The 25,067-nt window shown below is 49.4% G+C and overlaps 1 protein-coding gene across 16 annotated transcripts in view; it reads left to right on the top strand.

Annotated features, from left to right (window-relative positions):
* The window catches only part of CUX1 (cut like homeobox 1), a 371,169-nt gene that overhangs the window by 150,656 nt on the left and 195,446 nt on the right, over positions 1-25,067 (top strand). For all 16 annotated transcript variants that reach the window (XM_082431223.1, XM_082431222.1, XM_082431221.1 and 13 more), the window contains exon 3: positions 23,306-23,353. In XM_082431223.1, coding sequence (XP_082287349.1) covers positions 23,306-23,353 — 48 coding nt within the window. The remainder of the gene's footprint in view (positions 1-23,305; positions 23,354-25,067) is intronic.

Genomic DNA, 25,067 nt, shown 5'->3' with positions numbered 1-25,067 from the left:
GGGGCTTGGGCTCCGTGCCAGCCCCACCCTCTGTCAGTCCGCCCGAGGCTTTTTAAGCCGCAGATTTCTCACTCTCAGGGTGGCATGCTTGTCCATCATAGGCCATTCCATTAAGTGACCGGGATTCATGAGGTAGTAAGGTCACCACGGTGTCACTTAAATTAAACCTAAATTGCGACCCCTGATTTCAGAATGACCTCGGATGTAAAAATCACGCGTCTCCCTGAATTGCTCCCTGAGTTGCTATCCATTGCTTTACGGATACGATGTCTAGATAGTCTGCGTTTCCTAAAAAATACGGCTCAGTCCTGTGTCTCCCTTCACAAACGTCTGGATGCAGAGTCAGAAAGATTTTCCAAATGGCAGGGTGCGGGCCAGCAAGCTGTCCCCGGGGAGGTGGGCTCAGCCAAGGAGGAGCGGGGAGGTCAGCCTGACCTGCTGGTGAAATTGGATCAGGGAGCCGCAGGATAGACAGCTCGGGTCAGCTGAGCGAGGCCCCCGCGTGCTCTGTATTTGTGTGGACTGGGAGAGAACGTCAGGCTTCCACGTTTACGAGAAAGGAAAAGAAGTTTGGCTAATAAACCAGCTCATAAATAACCTCAGATGACAATAGGCTTTCATCCCCAGACTCTTCTGAGCTTTAAAAAAAAAATACATTCATATCCCCCAACTCATATGATGTTCACAGCACCCTTTTAGCTGGAGTCATTGGGTGGGGGGTGGGACTGAGGCTGGGGTGGGGGGCAAGGCCTACCCGGGTGCCACAGGGAGAGAGTGATGAGGCTGGCATGGGCTCTGGCCTCCTGGCTCTGTCCACGTGGCCTGAGTTCCCGGATGTGAAGCAGCGCTCATCCTTCTCACAGGTGCGCACACCTGCGATGGGGGCATGGCGAGGCCAGAGGAAAGGAAGAGAATGACACAATAGATGGAGGCCCCAGACTTTCTCTTAAAGGGCCGGTTACTAAATATTTTAGGCCTGGCCATCCAAGAGGCAAGATCAGGATATCATGTACGTACTTATCTGTTCATTTTAAACGCAACCATTTAAAAGTATAAAAAACCATTCCTAGCTCAAGGGCCACAAAAATACTGGCAGGGCAGTCAGCTGGATTTGGCAGCTTTCGACCCCTGGGGTGGACGGTCTGCTGCTTATCAGGGGCAGGATTCTGCAGGTTGTGCCCCCCTCACACCTCTCCTTGGCCTCCTTTGCTGGGGCTTCTAACCTGAAGTCATTGACGGACTTCCTCTGTGTCACAGAGAACTTGGCCTCTGATAGAGTGGGAAAGGACCTGTGGAAACTCCGTGGACGCATCAGAATATGTCTCTGCATTGCTCCTTACTAACGGCATTGTTCTCGCCTCGAAAACCTGACTGCTCTTCCTGGTGCTTGGCCCCAGGCCCGCTGTCCTGAACCGCTTGCATATTCCTTCTAGAAAGAGGACTCACTTGACTGTTTTCAGGCAGCTGCCTGTGCCAGACTTCCTGGTTCTTTGCTCCCCTCTGAGCTCAGCGTTGCCCATCCGTGAGGCTTGGAGAAGCAGGGACTGACCAGGCCCGGCCCCAGAGCACTACCCCCACCGGTGGAGCCACCTTTGCATCCAGCCGGGGCTCATTTAAGACCCAGGTCTGGACTGCTGGCCTCTTTCCTTGTGTGCAGTTTTCCGGCCCATGTGGTTCCCAAAGTTCTGCCCCACCCATTCAGGGTCCATCTCCTCTCCGCTCCCTCCACTGTGGACCCCGGGCCACCCCCTGACTGAGCCTGGGGGCTCTTGAGGAGATAGTCACCAGCACAGCCTGTGGGAAGCACATAGATCATTTTGCTTTGTGGAAAGATCATGCTCCTTCTGGAACCTGCTTCTGTTAGGCCCTTTCCCAGAAGAAAGATCAGCTCCAGAGGTCCCAGAGAGAAAGGGAGTGAGGACGGGCAGAAATGGGGGTGGACGTGTGGATGGATGTTACCAGAGCAATCTTTTTTTTTGCAGAGGGGGGAGGTGATGGAAGATTAGCTCAGAAAGATAAGGCCCTGGAGTCAAAGTCTCAGATCTAGGGAAGCAGTAATGTTCCTGGGAGGAGCTGCAGCCTTTCAGAAAGAAAACCACATAAGTTTCATTTCAGCATCTCTCCTTTTAACCTGGGAATGGAGAAGAAAAAAGACTGGCAGGGGTCGATTGGCACACAGGGCCACCTCCGTTGGTTTAGACCAGCTTTAGAAGCTCCAGTTGGTAACCTGTTTTTTAACCACCAGGACAGTTGTCTCATTACCGTTTAAACAGGGAAACCTTATTAGAATCTCTTGATTGCTAAACACACCACACTGTTGCCTTTAAGGGGAACCCTGGAACACCGGAGCTTGTTAGAATCCAGGTAGAAGGGATTTTTTTTTCAGGGAAAGTAATGTCCTCAGTGAATGAGTTTGGCCCTCCTTGTTCAGAAACTGATTTAATCTGGAACAAGATGCGTGTGGCAGAGATGGAATAAAGCCATTCGATGCATCAGATTCAACGTTACTGCCTCGGCCACAGCAAGGGACCGCTGTGCACTGGGGACGCAAGGCAGCGAGCAGCAGGGAGACGAGGCTGCAGGGGAACCTTGGCTTTTCCAGCTTTTCCACCAGGAAATGTATCTCTCTTCGATTTTGTGTCATCCTCCTCCTCATGGCAGCGGCCCCCAGGGAGCCACCTTGGGGCCACGCTCTGCACTCTGCTCCTGACCTTCCAGAGGAACAGACTTCCTGTTCCCCAGGGCAGAGGTCAGGGTTCCAGACAGCCGGCAGAGGACGCAGCTCGGGAACCCCTGGGCTGCGTGCTTCAGCAGGTCCAGTGATGTCCCGAGTCGTAGCAGCCAGGCGGGGCCTGCCACGGGTGGCAGCTTTGGGTGAAATATAGCTTCGGAGACAGCACGGCGCGGCGGCTTTGGCGCCAGCCGGCCCAAAGTCTGCATTGTAGCCAAATGGCCTCAGGTGAAACACAGCCTCTCCAAGCCCCAGATTTCCTCTTTACACCGTGAGGATAATCACAGGCACCTGCAGGGCTGTTCCGACGCAGACAGGAGATGGCATCATACAGTGCCCGCCACCAGGCTGGCCACGGGAGCGGTGCCCTGAGCACGCCTCGGGGAACGCGGCCAGGTGTCCCCCTCACTCTAAAGGACCTGCGACAGAAAGGCGGTGCCGGGGCAACCCGGCCACTCAGTCCAGACCAGGGAGCCGAGCCTCTTTCCATAAGTGAAATGATTCAAGCGAGCTAGGACCCAGGCTAGGCCTTGGCCTCTGCCCTCTGCCCTCTGCCCTCTGCCCCTTCTCTCTTACCACGGGATCGTTCTGCTTCCCCACACCAGGTTGGGGGACACGGTTCGCCCAGCCCTTCTGAACTTCTTTATCTCTAGTGTGTGCTTCTATAAATTTAAAGTTCCTTCGTTGGGTAAAAGCTTTAGAATGACTAAGATTCCTTTTGTATTGCATAATGTTCTTGCCATTTAAAAGATTAGCAGGCGTAATTTCGGTGCGCCTTGGTGAATGGCATGCCTCACTTAGCTTAATCTCTCTTCGGTACATGTTACAACATATAAAGAGAGTGTCTCCAGCACCCATGGGGAGCTTGAAAATGAAAGATCCCTCTGACCCAAACTTGCAGAACGACGGGCCTCTTAAAAAAGAAAAAAACACGGTGAACGGCCTCTCGTGCTGTCAGCGCCGGATTCCCTGACATAGAAATGCCGGGTGCCCTCGGGACGGGGATGGGAAGTTATTCCATTTCCTCTGGGGGAAGAGGGCAAGGCACCGAGTTTGGGGTAACACTGGAGGAAACCGGCCTTCCCTGGCCACAAACTAGCAGGCAGGCATCACCTTTGGAAATCTCTGTCCGGGAAAGCCCTGTCTGCCAAGCCCTGCGGAAGATGCCATGAGCCGCACTTGGCGGCCTGAGGGACCGGCTAGGGTAGAACTTGAGAGCCCAGGGGTTTGAGAGAGCGTGCTGGCCACCCCGACGTCAGCAGCCTGGAGGGAACGCCCCATAAATGCCAGTCCCTCGACTAAGTGCTGGGGAAGAAATGACAGCCTTGTTGTCAATCAGGTGAGACTACCTGAGTGCCCACCTGGAACAAGGTACACTTTGCAGACCATGTAGAGGCTCAGGGGCTCTGAGCGTTGCGTCTGTGGACAGGGACAAGGTCATGATCTTTGTTGCCATCGTCATGGTAAAAGCCACATTCGGGACCTACTGTGTTCATTCATTCAGAAATGTTTCCAGGCTGCCTACTGTGTGCCAGACAGTGTTCTCGTAAGGCTAGCGACATCCTTCCTACCTAACAGGAGGCAAGACTGAGGTGCAGAGAGGTGAAAGTTTACTAAGCAGCCTAATTCACTCAGCTATTCAAGGGCAGAGCTGAGATTCCAGCCCAGGTCAAGTTGAATTTTTCTGTGAGGATGACTTTGCAGATGTGCTTACATAAGAAAGGGAGATTTCACGGAGTGACTGAACCGTGCACAGCATTTCGTGAATCAAATCTGTGCTCAGGCAGTAGGTATTGGGCGTCTTTTGTTTACAAGGCCACACCCAGGGGAGTGTGTAGTCTGGAGGGAAGAGGAAGGAGACAGGTAGTGATGGGGTAGTTGGTTTGTTGGCACGTGTCCCTGTGTGTCTGTGTGTGTGTGCAAAGCTACATGAAAAGAGTGTCCAAAAGAGGCCCCGGTGAAGCACTGATGGAGCTCTGGGGGGGATCGTGTGTGTGGACCCCAGTGACTTGCTAACCTGAGGACTCTTCCAGAAGGTACCATTCAGACACTGTCAGTTTACATTGCTTTGCCCAAGGCATGTATTACATTTCAATTTATTGAAATTTATTTCTCTAACTCCTCAGAAGGATGTTTTGTCTAGAAGCCCTCTCTGAATGTATCATCTTATAGTAGATCCACAGTGCCACCTATTCTCATGGCATTGCTACCACGTCGGGGGAGCTGGGTAAGAGCCTCGTGTTACAAAGAAAGAATCCTAAGAGGTCCATCAGAGCAGGTGCATCAGAGCGCTGCGAGCCCAGGCGTGACGTGGGGGGACATTCGGACGAGGGCGCATGTGATCCCATGATCCCCTGTCCTGCAGAAACCATTCATTCCCCTGAACTCTTTCTCCAGGACCACCAGAAAGAAATGCCTTTCTCGAAAGGTCTGACGCTTCCTGAGGATGGCGCTGGTATTTGGGAGTCAGAGGCAACCTCTTCTGTTAACCCCGTCGGGGAGGGAACTGCCGTGTGGAGCCGGTACCCGGTCAGGGCAGGAGACTGAATTGTGCCCCCTCACTCGAGGGGGTAGTTTTTATTATTTTGCCCAGACACTTGAATTTGAAATACATATTTTGTTACAGGTAATTTTGGAAGACTCCAGAAAGGACTCCTCTAAGGGGTCTTCCAAAATAATTTCACCACATTAAGTTTTAAGCTTAGGTTACCATCTTGTTGGTTTTGCATGATTTGTTTTTATAAACGGACCTTCCAGTGGTCCTCCAGGTATATGAACATTCCCATCAGACACCTTTTGTTTACGTAGCGTCTCAAGAAGCCACCTGATGGAATGGAGTCACATGTCTTAGGCTCCCGTGCACATCTGCAGGCGAATCTTTCCAGCCTCAGGAATGTTTGAACACCGTGCTCTACAGCCAGTTTTCTTCACTTCTCTTTTGTGGGCCTTCAGCATCTTTTAAAGGTTATGTCTGAAGACTTTGTGCTTCGGAGCTTCCCTGGTGGCGCAGTGCTTAAGAATCCACCTGCCGAGGCAGGGGACACGGGTTTGAGCCCTGGTCCGGGAAGATCCCACATGCCGCAGAGCAACTAAGCCCGCGCGCCGCAACTACTGAGCCTGCGCTCTAGAGCCCTCGAGCCACAACTACTGAGCCCACGTGCCACAACTACTGAGCCCACGTGCCACAACTAGTGAAGCCCGCATGCCTAGAGTCCGTGTTCTGCAACAAGAGAAGCCACCGCAATGAGAAGCCCGTGCACCGCAACGAAGAGCAGCCCCCGCTTGCCGCAACTAGAGAAAGCCCGCGCACAGCAACGAAGACCCAACGCAGCCAAAAATAAATAAATAAAATTAATTTTAAAAAAAAGACTTGGCACTTGCAAAGCTATCTCTCTCTGAAACCTGACGCAGTCTGTCTCTCCCCCGCCCATGTGTCCTGCTCCCACTCTGTCCTCGGGGGTGGGCAGGCCTGGGGCCGCTCATCTTCTCATCTCTATAAGCTTGATTCTCAGTACACGTTTATTGGGTGAGTGAATGAATGAATGAATGCATGCATGCACGCAGGAAGCATTCCACCAGAGAATTCTTAAACTCTTAGCCAGTCGTGGAATTTCCCCACAGCCAGCTTTTAGAAGCCTGAAAATATTTTTGATATTTATCTTTTTAACGAATATGTTAAAAAAAAAATAAGCGCCAACCTCTGTTTCTCAACTGATTCCTGAATGTGTGATAAGAAGCACGATTCCTTGGGGGAGAAAACCCGTTCAGGTTAAATTCTTATAGCCTCATATTGTTCAGCTAAGATGTAGCAAGACTATAAATAGCTAGGTACTTTGACCTACCTCAAATATTTGCCGATGTAAGACATTCTGTCCTCGTACCAAAAAAAAAAACCAGAAAAAAGCACAACCACCCCAGCCTGGGGTTACGTCAGGACTGCCACTGCAGTACTGTCTTGTGTGGCCAAGCTGTAGATCAAGAGAAATTTTTAAGAACAATAATAAGGTAAGAAAAACACCAAAGCTCAATTTGAGATGCTGGAAGATAAATAGATGTATATTTGCCATATATGGTAATAAAAGAAGTCCAAGCAGATGCTCTTGGCATTTATGGACTTCTCAATGATTCATCAGCAGGACTAACAGCTTCAGCCAAGAGATATAGAATTTGTTAAACTGTATCTGTCTCCTGAATGGTTTCACTACAAAGAAGCCATGCTGTGTATTCAAAAGAAAATTCCAGGACTGTGTAAAAGTATTTGGTAACAGGCCTGAGAAAGAGGAATTCCAAAAGTATTTGAAGGCCATTTGTTTACCAAAGCAGAATCACTCTCTAAGCGTTAGCAACTTTCTGTAGATTTTCTGTAGGTTCCCGCAGCAGCAACTCTTCCTCTCATGCCAGAAACAGAGGGGTCTGAGCTTTTTCAGCTGAACTGCTCATGGACACACCCTTCTTGCTGAGGTGTGTAGGTAGGTAGGTGTAATTCAGGGCTCCGTTTCCAGGGGCAGGGTTACAGATGAGCACCTCGGCGTGTACCCCCTTCGAGCCCAGCGGCTTCCGAGCTGCGCCTGGTTCCTGCCCTCCGGGCCCGCAGCACTGCTCCGAGCAGCAGACCTGGACGAGCCCGACCTCGCTGGACTTCTCAGTGGGTCGCTGCTCCCCGCGCCTGTAGAAGATACATTACAGCATCCCAGAGGGCAAGCGTGAGGGACACTGGGGATCCCCACGGCACGGCACCCGCATCCCCCCCCCAGGATTTCCCGTGAAATGTGCTAATTTTGAAATGACACACGTGCTTCGGAACAAATCAGTACCAAGAAGATGTCGTTTTAGACAGGGCCCTCGAGCTGTGACAGGAGAGTCACTGGATGAAATCATCTTCGGACCTCGAGGCCACAGCTTGATCAGCGGGATGGGTAACTCACCTTTCCTCCCCACCCTTGCCGGGCATCATAACCCTCATCCCTGACCTCTGGGGTCTCTGAGGGCCTGCTGGAGAAGCCTGGGTGAAACTAAGGAGGTGCTTCCTTGGTGCCCTCGAATGGACTTCGTTTGCTGGAGTGAAGTCGGGTCCCCTCCCTGGAGCATGGTAGCCGGCCATCCGGGATGCCGAAGTGTACCCAGGCCAGAAGCCGCCAGGGAGTCTCTCTTTGCTCTGGAAGCTTTTGTTTCTCCTCAATTGCTAGGTTGGGGTAATCCCTTGGGAAGCCTCTGAGCATCTTTAAACATAAAGTCTGATTCCAAAGGTTTAAATTCCCTAGTTGCCACTGAGTCACATATTTCTTAGGCTTGGTTTTCAGCCATATGATATAAATAATTCCGTTTAGAAATTAAGAAATTATGGCCTGAATTTCCTATGCAGTAGTAGTTTCCAAAAAAGAAAATGGGTGAAAAAATTATAAGATCCCTGTTTGGATCCCTTGTCTGTGGGGCCTTCTGGTTGCCTGGGGGTCACTAAGAACCTCGTTCTGCTGCTAAAGCACAGGACCCTGTGGCTGCAGGATCCTGCCTTTGTTTCCATGTGTGTGTTTGAGTGGGTGTCTGAAAAAGCATTTACAGGTGCTACTGCATCTGCTAGTAGATTTTCCCATCGTGCATTATTAATTATTCCTCTGAGCAGCTCTATGAAGCGAGTAAATATTAGTAAACAATATGTACTGATTATTAAGCCAAGACAAAGGCATATCTTTTCCATGCTGCTTAATTTTAGGTAAGCTAGTTGCACACAAGTGATGAATAAACTTGAAGTAAGGCTTTCGGGTGGGAAAACAAAGAAAACTGAGATCAGATCCGGGAAAGAGGGACTCTCCTGGTGGTCCAGTGATTAAGAGTCCGTGTTCCCAATGCAGGGGGCCCAGGTTCGATCCCTGGTCGGGGAACTAGATCCCACATGCCGCTACTGAAGATCCCTCAGGCGGCAACGAAGATCCCGCACGCTGCAACTGAGATCTGATTTTTTTTTAATTGAAATATAGTTAATTTACAATATGGTGTTAATTTCTGCTGTACAGCAAAGTGATTCAGGTATATATATATATATATATATACACACACACATTCTGTTTTTAAAATTCTTTTCCATTATGGTTTATCACAGAATATTGAATATAATCCCTTGTGCGTTACAGTAGGACCTTATTGTTTATCCATTCTGTATGAGATCTGATTTTAAATCTTTTCTTTTTCTGTCTCCTTGGTGAAATCTGTCCTTGTTTTATGATTTGCCTGCTGAGTCCAGGATCTGTGTGTGGGGTCTGTCTCTGCCCCTTTGGTGCTGGTTTGAGATGATGTTTTGTTTTGTTTTGTTTTTCATGGTTCTGACTTTTAGTCCTTTTTGTGTAAGTTTGGTAGCATATATATATATTTTTAACATCTTTATTGGTGAGATGATGTTTTAAGTGTCCCCATTATTGTCTGAGATCTGAGACTTTATCCTCTGATTACAAAAAGTATGAATGTTCATTACAGAAATTTGCATTTAAAGAAGATAGCAATCAATCACCTGTAATCCAAGACATAAATGTTAGCGCTGATGCTTTAGATCTTTCTAATCTTTTTTGGTTCATAAATATTACATACGTTAAAACAATAGAGATTATGCTGTACATATCGTTTGTAGCATGGTTTTCCCGCAACCATAGTATTTTTATATAATGAAAAAAATGTAAAACATGTGGCGGAGCAGTAGGTTTCCTGCTAATATTTATTGTACTTATAAAATAATTCTCCTTTGGAGAAATATGTCTAGTTTAGCTATGCATTAGCAGGTACCGTATTTATTTTCTTTGTGGGCTGTGCACAGGCTGAAATAACGCCTGGCTGTTTGCTTGGCCGCGTGGACAGCACCGCGTCTGGGGATTCTGCCACTGGGGAGCCACAGCGGGGGGTAACCCAGTTGCTCTGTAAACCTTAAAGTCATCTTACTTTTTTGAACTATCACTCAACCCTCATCCTTAATTTTTAAAAGAACGCTTTTGAGGTTAAAAGGATATAATTTATTTAAAGCCGAAGATGTGAAACATAAGCCATAATCCCATTCATCTACTGTTTAACCCCGACGTAGTTCTCGCCATCCTTTTCCAAACACGTGCAGATGTGCGTTTATTCATTTTTACAACGTGGGGGTCATACTGTAAACCCATCTTGCAGTTTATGCCTTCTTTTCCCCTCTTTCTCCACATTTAACCCCTGATCATCCTCCAGATCTGGGCTCAGGCGCCCCTTCCTCCGTCCTGCAGGAAGTGCCTGCTGCCCCAGCCAGGTCGGCTTCATAAACATACCCCCAGCGCCACGACCCTCCTCTTTACAGGGCTGACCACGTGGAGTGCACTCCCGTGGGTGGTCAGTGAGTAATGTCCCTCTCCCTGCTAGACGGGCGCCCCGCGAGGCGCAGGGACCGATTGGTTTTGCTCGTGATTGAAGGAGCACCTGTAACGGTGCCTGGGGTCCTATAACATCTACCCGACAAATATTTGTTGAACAGATGGCAGTCATGTGCATTAGTCCATGGTATTAGCTGTCCTTTGAAAAATAATTTTACTGACTACCTGATGTGCCGCTGTATTGCTTTACGAAAGTTTATTTAATAAGTAACCCCCTACTGTTGGCATCTACATTATTTCTGATTTTTCTCTCTTCCAAACACATGCTAAGCATTCTTATACATAGATCTCTGCCTACATCTCTGATCTTCCTGATGGATAAATTCCTAGAAGTAGAAGCACTAAACGGAAGGCTTAGTCTGCGTTCTAATCCGAAATAGCCCATTTGTCTAAATGTCAGCAGGGCCGAAGATCTGGAGTAAATGACACATGCGGGTGTGTGAGGAAGTGGGAGTCACACTTCCTGGTTCCTTTCGGAGGGTCCCAGGGTAAAAAGGCACTTCAGGCACGTCCCGTCTAGCACGTGGATCCCCTTTGCAGCAGGTCCCATGAAGGGTCAGCTTGGTGGTGATTCTGGGAAGTGCATCTTTTGTTTACTCATTCAGTCCACAAGTATTCACGATTGTCTCCTCTGGGCCTGGCACCATCGATGGTCCCAGGAATGGAGTCGGGGTGCGTAGGCCCCTCAACAGTCTACTGGGCATCTGTCTAGACTTGGTTCCCCATTCACACTAGGAGGTAAGCCCCAGGAGGGCAGGGACTGCAGCTAGCTCATTCACTGCGCGGAGTAAATGCTCAAATGGTTTTATAATAGATTACGTGTATAATACGTGGTTCTTCTCTTTGACAAACTCAAAACCTATTGATGTGTAGATACATAAACAAATCACAGCAGTATTTTCGTAGTTCTGAAATAAAACTCAAGGTTTAGACACGAGCATTTTTTTTCAGAAAGGGACCTGGAAGAATATTTTGAAATCAGACCTAAAGGCAAATCAGACATAATTAGAGAATTAGAGGAACCTGAGGTGGCCTCCTTCCCGGCCCCACCACTGAACTCCTGGCCAACAAGAGTCCTGCAGGAAGTCCCTGCGCCACCGGCAGGCGTGATGCCAGCTCAGGCCGGGAGAGCCAGGTGCCACGAGACGCAGGGGAGGGTTCTAGGGCCCAGAGGCGGCTGGCTGGCCCAGCTGCTTCAAGGGACACCAGCAAGTCATCGGTGGACCCACAGGCTTGACCTCTGGACCACGACCAGTTCTCCGCTCCGAGACTAAAAGCTTAAAGCTGCTACTTCTCAAACATTTTGGTCTCTTAATATTGAGTGTTCCAGAGTGTGTCCGTGTGCATATCTATCAGTAGTGACCATGTTAGAGACGTGTTTAAAGCACAAGAAATCACAAGCACACGTGCCAACACTTCAGGGTGATGACATCATCACACGTGACACAGTGTCTGGAAAACTCCACTGGGCATCTCTATGAGAATGAGAGTGGAAAAGGAAAACAGCAAAAATAGTTCTGACCTCATGGACCCCTGGAAGGGTCTGAGGCATCCAGGGGTCCCAGACCCCACCGTTAGGGGCATTCGGACTCTCCCGTACCACTGAGCTGCCGCCACGTGCTACCTTCAAACCAGAGCCTCTGTGCATCTCGAATCTGTGTCCCAGGCACCATCCTCAGCCTTCATCACCTTAGGGCCAGGTTTGGGCATCACCCATCTGATAAACCTGCCACTCTTCATATCAAACGAGTCTCGCTAAAGAAGACCACCACTTGCTGTCACCCAGGAGCTCAGCGGTCCTCTGCTCTGCCTCTGGCTCTTTGGGTGTCCATCCTCTGCCTGCGGATGCCCTCAGCTGGTCCTTGCCACTCAGTCCCAGGAACCCTCCATTCAAGCCCTGCACAAGCTCCCCTCCCCGCTCAGCTCCACAAAGCCAGGCCTTCCCATTATGCAGTTTTATTAGGCACATCGCTGAAGGCACATCCATCAGTATTAGAGCCTTTCTGCCGAGATACAGAACATGTTTTAAATGGAGCAAAGAAATTTAAATGGGAAGAAATTATAGCATGAGTGAGTTTATCCCTTTCAAGGTAATCTTATTTAATAACCAAAAAACTCACAAAGATGTGCATTTTATCCAGCTACAAAGGCGGCGTGGCAGGTTATATGTTGTGGTAACTACATGTTTGGGGTTTCATTCCTTCTTTCAACTCGATTTCTATTATCTCAGAAAAATCAACCATCGTAGAAAAAGGACTATTCATTTATTTCATTGCCTGGTGGCCCATACACTGTAAAAATAGGTCAAGAACCATAATCTAAATTGACTGCTGATAAATAATTAAAGCTAATGGAATTTTCTCAAATCTGTGAACTAAAGTCTTTGAGAAATTGCCAGGACATACTGTCTGCTGTTGTATAGAAAGATATTTTTTATTTAACACTTCAGCTTAAATGCCATTTAAATTTACTCTTTTCTATCACAAAGGCTGGAAGGAGTATGTGTTCATCTCTAAAAGTAACCGGAAGTAGGGTGCCCCATTGATAGCTGCATGACTCATCTCCAGATGATGGGGTGGGAAGCGAAGGTGTCAGGGTCCTGGAACAAAGAGAAACTTCACTTTCCACTGAACTGCATTTTAAGTTGAGTCCTGCAATCTGTGCATTATACAATATATATTGTCTTGCCTGAAAAACTCCATACCTGGTCTGTGCTCTTGTATTCACAATAAAGGGAGAATTCCAGCCATCTTCAGTGACATAAGTACCAAGTACTATCTTTCTTTTGTGGATAATTATGAGTCTCTCATTGGTGCCATTAGGACCTTATAAAAATACACTTGACAAATATGCAGAGAGGTTATTTTTGGAAGAGATGGCTTATCAATAAGAAAGCAGATTGGTATACTACAATCAATAAGACTAGCCCTAGATACGACACACTGGTAGATTTTTCTTTATTAATAAGGATGATTCAGCCATCAGCAGGATATTTTAGAATCCCACGGACATCAGAAGGAAGAATCAGTAGCTAGATGCTTTTGAACAATATGTCTTCAGTGTTTGGGCTCTAAGTTTTAGAAAGGGGGTCGTTTTCTTGTTTCAGTTTGATTAGGTATCTTGGCTGAAAAAAAAGTCACCAATTTGCTATTTTTACTTTTTAGCAAAGTTGCAGTTGTTAAACTGCAGTACTTATATCCAATGTTGTATCTACTATGTTTTAATGGATTTATAAATGATGGACCCCGTTTCTGAAGTTAAACTTTTTTGCATTTCTCTTTATGAAAACACTCTCTATGGAAATTTCTTGATTTAAAAAGAAATTATTCCATTCAAATGCTCCTATCTGGCATCTGTATAATCTGTATATCTAGCGCCTAGAACCTTTATTCTGGGGTAGCCAAGGTCGCTGGGAGATGCAGTGGGTATTGTCCGTGGCCATTTTGAGGACCCCATTCCTTTCTTCTTCTCTAGAACTTTGTTCCAACATGACTAAGGGCTTTGTAGGTGCTGCTCGTACAACGTGCCCAGAATGGGGAGCACGAGACCCTGGAGCGAGGAGAGTGGCACTTGGTCCAGAGAGAAGATTCGGGGCGCAGAGGAAGGTGTTGGAAAGACGTGAGCTGGGCCCTCAGATACGTGCAGGGCTCCGTCACCAGGCCCAGAAGAGGAAGGCTCAGCCGTGCTCGGTCCCCTGGTCATCCCGGGGGTGTGGGGAACCGCTTCCCTGATCTCCCTAAGAAAATGCGTTATTAAGCAAGTCAGTGACAGTGCAATCACTTCGAATCTGACCTTTTTTCTTTTCTTTTTTTTTTTTTTAAGTGATTTATTTACCAACAAATTGCTACTAGTAATAACATCATTTGTGCTCAGGAGAGCTTCTCTCCGAACATCAGCCTTTGGTAGGTGGTGCCTGGAGCCGGTATTTGAAAACTCCCGATTCCACAATGAGGCACAGTCTCGCGCCAGGACTGTCCCAGGAGGGACAGAGTGGCCTTGGGAGGGTGAGCCGTGTGGCCAGGACGCCACGGGTTCCCTACCTCGGGCAGGAGATTGGACCAGACGACCCTAGATTTCCAGGTTAACCTGATAAAGGAGACAATTAACTAGTTGCTTGGTTGTAATTTAAGAGCAACAGTCCCTCACGCCAGTCTCGTAATTCTCTCTGGGCCTGTCCTATGTGATTGGTCAGCAGAAGGCCTCACGGGTCTCAGAGTGAAATATAGTGTTTTGGAAACCTTTTGTATTTCAAACATACACAGGCCAAGGTGAAGAATACAATGAACCCCATGTCCCATCCTCCATCTATAATAATCATCCGCCGATCAACACACACTTGTGTCATCCTTATTCTCACCTATTACCCCTTCCCATTAAATTATTTTGAAACGGAAACCATATTTCATCCATAAATATTTTAGTAGGTATCTCTAAAAGACAAGAGCCCCTTTTAAAAAACGCGGCTGCACTACCTAAAATATAGGCCACGTCATTTAAAAATAAAAACAACTTGGGATCTATTTTAACTTTAGTTCATTTTGTGGCCATATTTTATCAATTATAATACATACACTTTTACACATTTCACCCTCTTCAACATTAGAGCGAGGATGAAAATCAATGACATCACAGTTGAATAAGCAGCATTTTTTTCCCCTTGGCGTGGCATGAAATAACAGTACCTCTTACATTTGACGGTATCAAACTTAGTGAAATAGGCTATGTGATAGAATGATTTTCTTTGAATAAACACCTAAAACATTTTCCAGGCAGAATGTCCTTGTTTTGAGGCCTGAGTAACGAGGAGGGATTAGTGAATTCGTTTGGAGATATTTTCAGCTCCAGGCGGGTTTGTACCATGGAACCTGCTCATGTATAAGCATTTCCTAGGGTTTTAAATGCCGGCCAGGCTTATATTTTTGCCTGGCCCCTGTCAACGGTTAAACTCCTTCCCCACCTGAACACAGTGAAGAAAATGTGAGCTAAGACCAGGAGACAGGGGGAGGCTAAGAGTTACCCCGGGCCAAGGTGGTTCTGAAACAGAAGCCGGAGGGACGAAGCCACTTCTGCAGGTGCCGCAGGGCTGGGTCCCTAACGGCTGCTGCACCCGCACCGGGGCGGGGGTGCTGGCAGCCCTGCGGGAGTCACAAAGGAGAGCCTTTAACAGGTACCCTCCATGCTGCCCCCAGTGCTCTTGGGGAGACCCTGTTGTCACCGAAGAAAACAGGGCCTCACTCCTGGTCTGTGCCACAGAGGACAAGGTGCCACCGAGACGCAGTCAGACGGTCGGAGTCTTCAATGTAGGCAGAGTCATTCCAGAGAAACACACGTGAGTTACAGAGAAGCAAAAGGGAAAGGGAAAAGGGCATTGTAAAACTGAGTAAAACATGTCGGGAAATCTGGACTTTAGAATCTTCTGGAAATAGAGATCATTTTATGACTTGGAAGACGCATTTTTCCCCCCACCCGAGCCATGCAGCTTGTCCCCCACCAGGGATTGAACCTGGGCCCGTGCAGTGAGAGCGCCAAGTCCTAACCACTGGACCACCAGGGAATTCCCGGAAGATGCATTTGTAATTCATAGCCTCTTCTTGTTGACACGTGTGGCCTGGCTATTGCCCTTCATCTGCTTGTCCTTCCAAACCTAAACAGCCATGTCCTGGGCACCGTTCTTTCCAAGACTCAGAGGTGGGCCCGGGTGGCCACCAGATTTGAATCCACGGTATGAGATTCTGTGATGCTGGCCCTGGCATCATGTGTCAGTGTGGATGGGAGAAGTGTCATGGGTATTGAGAGTGCCAGGTCCCAAAGAGGGAACAGAGCCTTCCAGAGACCACCCAAGTGCTCAAAATGGGCAGAGAGTCAAAGATTCAGACCATCTGGGTTCAGAGACTGTGTGTCTTGTGTTTCTCGCTGGCACCTCACAGGTGTGAGTGAATACTGCGTGGTGATTTCATAATTTTATTTCTGTTTTGCTTTTAAATCAGAATGGTTTCTCCGGCAGTAGTCATTAGATAGAAAATTCCTCAATAGCATTTTACTGTTCAGTTTTCTGACCTAAAAAATGAGTTGTGAATCAGTGGTTTGGAGACTAATGAAAATGCTTTTCACATAGAAGCACCTCTCGATAAACATCGCTTATTATTTGCCACGTGCTCCAGGGAGAGAAGGTCGCAATGCAGTACTCTGGTTTTGCCAACAGGCATCCGATATTAATAATCTCAAGGGCATCGCTCTCTACGTGTTAAGATGTTTGCTGCTTTCTGCTCAGTAAATGATACAGAATTGAAGAAAATTTGAAACAGCACTGAAAAACCTGTTGCTGAATTAAGTGTGGTAACCCTAAATTTAAGTTTCTTGACCTTGTGTTAATTTCCTAATTCTCATTCACGCCAGTGGGTTTTTTGTTTGTTTTTTTAAATTTATTAATTCTTTTATTTTTGGCTGCGTTGGGTCTTTGTTGCTGCGCGCGGGCTTTCTCTAGTTGCGGCAACTGGGGGCTACTCTTTGTTGTGGTGCGCGGGCTTCTCATTGCGATTGCTTCTCTTACTGTGGAGCATGGGCTCTAGGCGTGCGGGCTTCAGTAGTTGTGGCTCGCGGGCTCTAGAGCATAGACTCCGTAGCTGTGGCTCAGGGGCTTAGCTGCTCCGCGGCATGTGGGATCTTCCCGGACCAGGGCTCGAACCCATGTCCCCTGCAATGGCTGGCGGATTCTTAACCACTGCACCACCAGGGGAGTCCCGCCAGTGGGGTTTTGACTGGTGTGGACCCCGTTTTCTTCAGTTTGCAGTTGCACAGAAGAGCACGTGGTCCCCTGCGATGACTGGGAGTGGTAACAGCTGTAGTTTTTGGTGCTGTCCAGAGAGCAAAGGGCACTCTGTTCTAAAAGGACAATGCAGGGACGTCTCTGGTGGCACAGTGGTTAAGAATCCACCTGCTAATGCAGGGGACACGGGTTCGAGCCCTGGTCCAGGAAGATCCCACATGCTGCGGAGCAACTAAGCCCATGTGCCACAACTACTGAGCCCGTGAGCCACAACTACCGAAGCCTGCACGCCTAGAGGCCCGTGCTCTGCAACAAGAGAAGCCACCACAATGAGAAGCCCGCGCAGCAACAAAGACCCAACGCAGCCATTAATTAATTAATTAATTAATTAATTAATTAATAAAAAAGGACAATGCAGCATGTCATGTCCTCACTAACCAATGACGGAGCGGTCCACGGGTCAGAAGTCAGCATCCTTGGTTCTGGGTTCTTAGTTTGGTACTAAACCAGGTAATATTTGGAGGTAGCAGCATTAGATAAGGAATTTCTCAGGGTGCCCAAAATAAAATGGGAATGAGAGATTTTTTTAGCTGGTGACTCCAAGTACATCACTTTGTGTGTGTATGGGTGTGAATATTTAGGGCCTTTTTTCCCTCCAGCTGTCTTCAGATAGATGTGTGTGCTTGAGTACAAACAAACACATCCAGCTTTAACATCTTAAGAGGTTATTTTAGCAGGTCTGCCGTGAGACGCGATTATGCCCAAAGACACGATTTTTTGCCCGCTGGTTAAGACCAGGGGCAGCGGAGGCCAGTTTACTTTATTTACTACCATTATGAGAGGCGTGGCTCTTCCACCACCCTGGAGCGCTCTAGAAATACTTTTGCCATCTGCTGAACTTCTCAAAGCTGGTGCTCTCATGAGGCTGGCCCTGTGCAGTCTGGCAGGGCTTGGGGTGGACCCGGGGCGAGCCGAGTAAGAGGCGCTCTTTTAATTAATTAATTAATTTATTTATATTTTTGGCTGTGTTGGGTCTTCGTTTCTGTGCGAGGGCTTTCTCTAGTTGCGGCGAGCGGGGGCCACTCTTCATCGCGGTGCGCGGGCCTCTCACTATCGCGGCCTCTCTTGTTGCGGAGCACAGGCTCCAGACACGCAGGCTCAGTAGTTGTGGCTCACGGGCCTAGTTGCTCCGCGGCATGTGGGATCTTCCCAGACCAGGGCTCGAACCCGTGTCCCCTGCATTGGCAGGCAGATTCTCAACCACTGCGCCACCAGGCAATAAAAACCAGAGGCGCTCTTCTGTGGGCTGAGCGCCAGGGCTCCCGGGTGCCTGCCCCCAAGGCTGCACCTCCACTCCGGCTCTCCCTCCTCTTCTCTTCGCAGGGTCTCAAATGCCTTGGCCCTACCAGCTCTCACATTCCATGACCCCATCCAGCTTCGCCATTTCCCCTCCGAGCTTGGGCCCATTACAAGCCTTTTGAGTGGTCCGTGTGTGCCCCCCACAGTGCTGGTGTCCGAGGTGATGGATTCCTTTACAAAACCGCCGTGTGGCGTGTGCCTTGGAGAGAGCTCTGGGTTCACATCCTGACTCTTCCCGCTGTGCGACCTTGGACAAATCTCCTTCCCTTTCAGAGCCTCAGGCATCCCTGTGTGTGACGTGTGGGTACCAGTCCCTTCGGTTGGCAGAGTTACAGTGAAAAGCAAATGAACATCCTGTATCTGAAGCCCCTCCCTCACTTAGACACTCGCCAAGTGGGAACTGTCATTATCTTCCGCCCGCGACCCCCTTCCCCGTGGGGCTCCCCAACCCTGTCTCGCTTCTTCCTCCTCCTCACACTCACTGCAGCCTCTTCCTCAGCCCCTCACACGTTGGTTTCCAGCCCCCGACTCTACTCAGCTGCGCTCAGCGCTTCCTGGATGTTCGACCCAACGGTGTTCCCAGGCCCGGCGTCTGTGGCGACATTTGACACCAGTACCTTTTCCCTCCTGAAGCTGCCTCCTTTTGACCTTGTGTTCCCCCGACTCTCCTCGTTCTCCTGATTCTGGCTCTTTCACCGCTCCCTCTGGCCATCGGGGGGTGGGGGGCTCGCCAGCCTTAACCGTCTCCCCCAGGAGAGCCCAGATCCGTGAGCACATCGCTTAGCCCCGGGCTGCCCGACGTGGTGGCCACGGGCCGTGTGCGGCTACGAGGGGCCACTCGACATGCAGCCAGTCCAAACGGAGAGGTGGGGGGAAGCGCCCCCGGTTTCACAGACTTAATACCAACAAAGAATGCACACTATCTCGTTAATAATTTTTATATTGGTTACATCGGAAATGACAATATTTTGGATATATTGGGTGAAGTGAAACTAAAATTGATTTCCTCTGTTTCTTTTTGCATTTCAAAGGGAGCTGTTGAACGTTGTCCGTCACACAGGTGGCTGGCACTCCTTTGTGCCGGCAGCGCTGGCCTGGGAGATGGACCCCAGCCTCGAGGGCTCACATCCAGGCGGGGCAGTCTCTCTCTTGCCCGGTTCTTAACACACTTTGAGAGATTGTTTGTTCTTTAATTTATTTGCTCATGCACCCATTCCATGCCCTCTGAGTTCCCCCTCTGTGTGACCAGCCCGTTCTAGGCAGAGGCAACAGAGGTCTTTCTGCTGACTGGTCCGTGGCCTCAGAGGGGGCCTTGTGCACCCCACCCAGGGCCGCCCCGCAGCCCTCGCTGCTGTGCGCTGTGGGGAGCAGGCTGTGGGGGGGGGCCTCTCTGGGACAAGGGCCCTGGCGTGGATTATAACCGGCTTCCGTAGGCCACCCTTCTGGATTTAAGGCCCCTCGGGCCTAGGTTTCCTCAGCAAAATATCCCCCAGCCCCGCGTTGGATGCTGGAGTTGGGGGGGGGGGGGATGTGACCAAAACCCATCCCCTGCCCTCAAGCAACCCCCAGTCTGGAAGGAGGAGGGTACACTCGTGACTCTGAGTACAGCCCCCTTCACAGACTCGGAGTGAGAGGAGACAGGAAGCGTATGCCATGCCTGACCTCAGAGCCTGGCTGCTTCCGGCTCTGCAGTATCCAATTCAGGTGTGTTGGAGGCCTTAGGGGTCCCCCTTTCAAGAGCCCGAGGGCCATCAGGTGCTACCAGCCGTCACATGGAGCAAGGCAGGCCCTCAGCGCACGCCCATGGCTCCCAGACCACCTGAGGGCTCCCTGGTAAGTCAAAGACCACCTGAAGCCCATGGCTTCCCACCAGCAGTTGGGAGGCAAGCATTGCGTAGAGGTCCTCATCCTTGACCTGTTCATGTCTTATTTTTAAATTAGATTAATATGAGTCTGTGGTCTTTTGAGGGGAAGGTTTGCCACACCCCTGTTCGAGCGAGAGCACGCACTGTTAACGCCCTTTACCCCCCACCTGTGGTTAGTGTGGACCCCGGGGGTACATGACACCTCAGTAACGAATCGCCTTCCTCACAGTCAGCCTTTTGGGAAATCAAACAACAAACTCCATCCATCATCTTGTGTTTGCAGTTTGTGACCAAAGTACCTCAGTGCGATCATGCTGCCTGCTTGTCCCTTCCTGGGGGAGGCAAGGGGACTGGCCCACCCCCCTCAGAGTCCTGAGGGCTGTTTCCACCTTCACATCCCCCCCCTACAGAGAATACAGGCCATGTCACCCCCTCCCGGGGACACAGTGAGCTCCCTGTGTGTAGACCTCCTGAGTAGTTACCTGCAGCGGCCGAGTTTCTCCCAAAGAAGCCAGGCTTATTCCTCCTGATGGAAACGTAGGCTTTTCTGACCCTGCCTGGGGCCAGCCTGTAATCTTTCCTCCGTCACTCTTCACCCTTGGCAGCCTCTTGCCCCTCACTCTCCCTTTCGGTGTTATAAATGAGATAGTGTATTAGTTTCCTACTGCTGCTGTAACAAACTACCAGACTTGGGTGGCCGAGAACAATAGAAACTTGTCATCTGACAGCGCCAGAGGTCAGAGTCCAGAATGGGTTTTACCAGGCAGAGTTGCGTTCCTGTAGAGGCTCCAGGGGAGAATGGTCTCCTCGCCTCCTCCAGCTTCTCAGGCCGCCTGCGAGCCTTGGCTGGTGCCCTCAGTTGTTCTGACTTCCGCTTCCATCTCACATCCTCTGTGACTCTCACCCCCTTCCTCCCTCTCATCAGGACCGTTGCAATTACATCAGGCCCACCTGGATACTCCAGGGTCATCTCCCCAACTCAAGGTCCCTGACCTAATCACATCTGCCAAGTCCCTTTTACCATGTAACCTAACAGAGTCACAGGTTCTGGGGACGAGGACATGGACATCTTTGGGGGCCATTACTGTGCTTACCGCAGATAGCCTTATTTATTTAAGAAGAGGCTGGCAAAGAGTGATTATTTTTTTGCCATGGAGTTTGGTGTAAAAATAGAGAAAATGACCCAATGGAGGAACAAAAGGACTTCTCCAAGGAAGTCACCTTTAAGGACGCAACCTATCGGAAAATGTATAATCAAAGGGGAAACTATAATTCCTCTTGAGCAAATACTTTCACAGGTTACAATACAAATCAATGTGGGTTAATTATGTTTGGCAAAGAGCTTATGGTACAGCCCTGTCTGTTAGGTCACTCTGCAGCGGTGGAGATGTCCTGTGTCTTTGCGTTCCAGTGCCATGGCCACCAGTCTCATGTGTCTACTGAGTACTTGAAATGTGGCTCCTGCAACTGAGAAGCTGAATATTTTAATTTAATCAAGTTACATTTGAACATAAAGAGCTGGTGGCAACTGTATACAACCGCATGGGGTGGAACAAGGGAGCCTCACCTGGGTCTGTAGGTAGGCGTTAGGAAGCCCTCAGTGAAGTAATTTGCAGAGTTTTCTCCCAGAGGCGAAGGTCGATAGCTGTCCTCAGATTCTTAGAAGGGCTTCCTGGCACCAAAATGTCACAGGCCCCAGTCCAGAGGGAAACCGCAAAGAACAGTGGAGCACAGGATACCTGGAGCCGTCGTTCTTCCTAACGCCGCAGAGCCGTGCGCTGTGGTCTCGAGCTGGATTCAGAGCGTGGGATGGAGGCCCCTTTCATTTGGGTGCTTGGCTAAAAGAACACAAAAGGCAGTTACCAAAAGAGCAGACGCCAGCGAGCCCGTGTGTACACACAGCTCAGCTCAGGGCCTGAGTAGGCCCAGGGCCAGGGCTGCGTAGAGAGCTCCAGCGTTCCAGAGGCAGAGAGGCCAAGGATTCGTGTCCCCGAGCCCTCTCCTTGGCCTCTACAAAAATCCTACCTGTCTTCCCAGCTCAGATGCTGCCTCCCCTGTGACACTGCTCTTCATCTCCTTAACCTGAATTTATCCTTCCTTTTATGTTCTCCCACAGCACAGGGGCTCTTTTTCTGAAATAATGTTTTACTTTCTCCCCATGTTATGGTTGGATTGGTACACCTTTACCAACACAAGTCAGTTTTACTTGGGCGTCTGCATCAGCCTCGGAGCTTCAAAAAAATGTAGATGCTTAGGCCTTGGCCCAGACTTACTGAACCGGGTCTGGCACATAGGGGGCTGGCACATAGGTTACCGGGCTCAGTAAATACCTTATATGCCCCAGCTCTCAGTAAAGGAGATGTTGCCTTATACGAGTCCTTTCAAAGTATTTGAAGTATTTTCTCCGTTACTTCATTTTTTTTCTATTTTTTAAAAGTTGAGATAGAGTTGACATGTAAGATTGTGTAAGTCTGAGGTGTACAACATGTTGGTTTGTACAGCCATTTATGTATTACAGTATAATGGCCATAGTAGCATTAGCTCACACCTTTATCACGTCACATCCTTAGTATTCCTTTTATGCTGAAAACAGTTAAGATCTAATCTCTTAGCAACTTTGAAGTTTATAATACAGTATTGTTGACTGTAATCACTATGTTGTGCATTAGTCAATTACTTCATTTTAAATAAGATAAAATGTTCGCAGGTTCTGAAACGGGTACTGGTGGCTTAGGATAAAATTTCCAGTGACTGTATCAGACATGGATTCAAAATCCATGTACCTCCCATGAATAGTGCCCAAAAGTAGCAGCTAAAATGCAGGATGGTGACCCAAATCCACTTCAGATACAAGCAAATCAAACCTACCTTATAATATTCCTGTGGTATTCTAAGCAAATTGTCTTAGACTGACACCAGCAAAAACTTTAGTCCACAGCACATTCAAAATGAGGTGTATATAACCAGGACTCAGAGAAAATAAAGCTTAGTGGTATCCTTAAGTGAGTTCATTTAAACAATGGGGCACAGTTGGCGTTATTTACGTGTATGAGGGAGGGAACGGGGACAGGAGAGGCACCGGGGTTGCTTTATGTAATGGTAACCAGCACCGCATTCGAAGCTGTTTTTAGGAGACCTTAATGAATGTTTCCTTCTCTTTTCTTCTCCCATGGCTGCTTCCTGACCCACCTTCTCGCCCCAGGATTTGCGCAAGCAGGTAGCGCCGCTGCTGAAGAGCTTCCAAGGGGAGGTAAGCATTTATGTTTCTTTTGCATCCTGAGCCGCCTTTCTGTTCATCACGCTTTCTTCCTGTTCTCATAAAGTAAGTGCCACTGGCAGAAGGTACTTGCTCGGAGGGAGCCTCCCCGGCCGCACCGACCCATCCACGTGCAGGTGACGGGCTCCTCAAAGTGAGGCTTCCACCGATTCCGCGATTAAAGCCCACGTGGGCGGGGAGGCGGGATTCGGGATGTCGGAAGCCGCGGAGGAATCCGGGGAGCGGTGGCCGGCGTCTCGCACTTCCCACGGTGGATTGGGCTTGTTCAGACCCCAGCCTCGGAGCCCACAGACCTCCCCGAGCTCACTGGTCCCCTGAGCTGGCTGGGGGCTGCAGCCACGAAGTCTCCCATGCAGAAAGGATGTGCTCCGTCAGTCTGGTGCCATCAGGCACAGCCGTGGGGGAAAGAGGAACTTCACAGGCAGAAGCCACGAGGAGTAGGTTTGGGCTCAGTATAAGGAACGTTTTCTCATGGATCCTTCCAGAGAAGGGCCAGGCAAGGTGGCAGGCAGGCGGCCAGTCATCTGAGACCTGTGTGCCCTGAATGCTGTTCATCACAGATCACGCGGGCAGTCCGGGTGGGTGACACGCCTGCTCCTTCTCTGCCCTTTGTGTAGACCCTCGGTGAATTTCAGAAAACCAGAAATGATGTTAGTGTCGGGGAATTACTCCCTCTCAGCTGCTCCTGTAGGAATGACGACCTAGTAATGACAGCGAGGAGAAGGAGCCAAGACTGTTTACAAGTCCTCTAAGGAAGCCACGCCGGTGGGATCTTAGAAATTTTGTGTTCCTGCAGCTTCCCAACTCACAGAGAGCCCGGGAGGAGGGGCTGGATGCGGGGAAGTGAGGGGGTGAGTTGGGGAGTGCCAAGAGGCTGGGATCCTGGCACCCCCCCGAGCTCCCAGCGAGAGATCGGGGCTGCCATTTGGCAAACTCTTCAGCACGCGGGTGACAGCAGAAGGTGTGGGATCCAAGGAGGCGGCGGAGGCCAGAGAGGCGATTCCAGGACGGCGAGGGTTGCATGTGAGGGCAGCAGCCGCAGTGAGGCTGGTGATGGCTGCAGATTTGAGAGCAGTGCAGGCGGAGCTCCTCTCTCTGTTTATAATTTCCTGCTGCAGGAAGTGCCCCCCTACCCCGTGCTTGGCTCCCTAAGGCACAGAAGGACATCAGTAGCCCAGGTCTCGGAAGGACTTGAATTGCCCTTTCCTCAGAATTACATCTCCAAACCCTCATCTTCTGAGTAAAGCCATCACCTTACACCTGCCCACATGTGATCTAAGCTCTTCTTCTACCTGTTCAGCAGCTTTTGTGAGACCCATCGGCTTAGTGTTTCTCTGGTTGAAATAGCTCAGGGTGCTGTTTCTGTTGTTTGCTTGTTTTTCATTCTTTCTGAAAAATTTCCAACCTACCTAAAAGTAGAAAGACTGGTATAAGGAACAGCTGAGCACCGTTTACCCAGACTCCTCACCTGTCAACGTTGTGCCACGTTTGCTCCCCTCCCCCCACCCCTTTGCTCAACATTTGGAAGTGAGTTGCAGCTAGCCGGCCACCCCACACCCTCAGCGACATGGGCGTCTCCTAAAATTAAGGGCATTTGCACAGTAACCCCGAGTATCACACCTGGGAAAATAACACGAATTTCATAATATCTGATATTCTATCCAAAATCAAATTTCCCGTTACCCCT

Source organism: Balaenoptera physalus (genome assembly GCF_965194825.1).
Source record: "Balaenoptera physalus genome assembly, chromosome: 16".
Taxonomy (NCBI): Eukaryota; Metazoa; Chordata; class Mammalia; order Artiodactyla; family Balaenopteridae; genus Balaenoptera; species Balaenoptera physalus.
The sequence above is the reverse complement of the archived record's forward strand: the minus strand, read 5'-3'. Positions and strand labels throughout refer to the sequence as shown.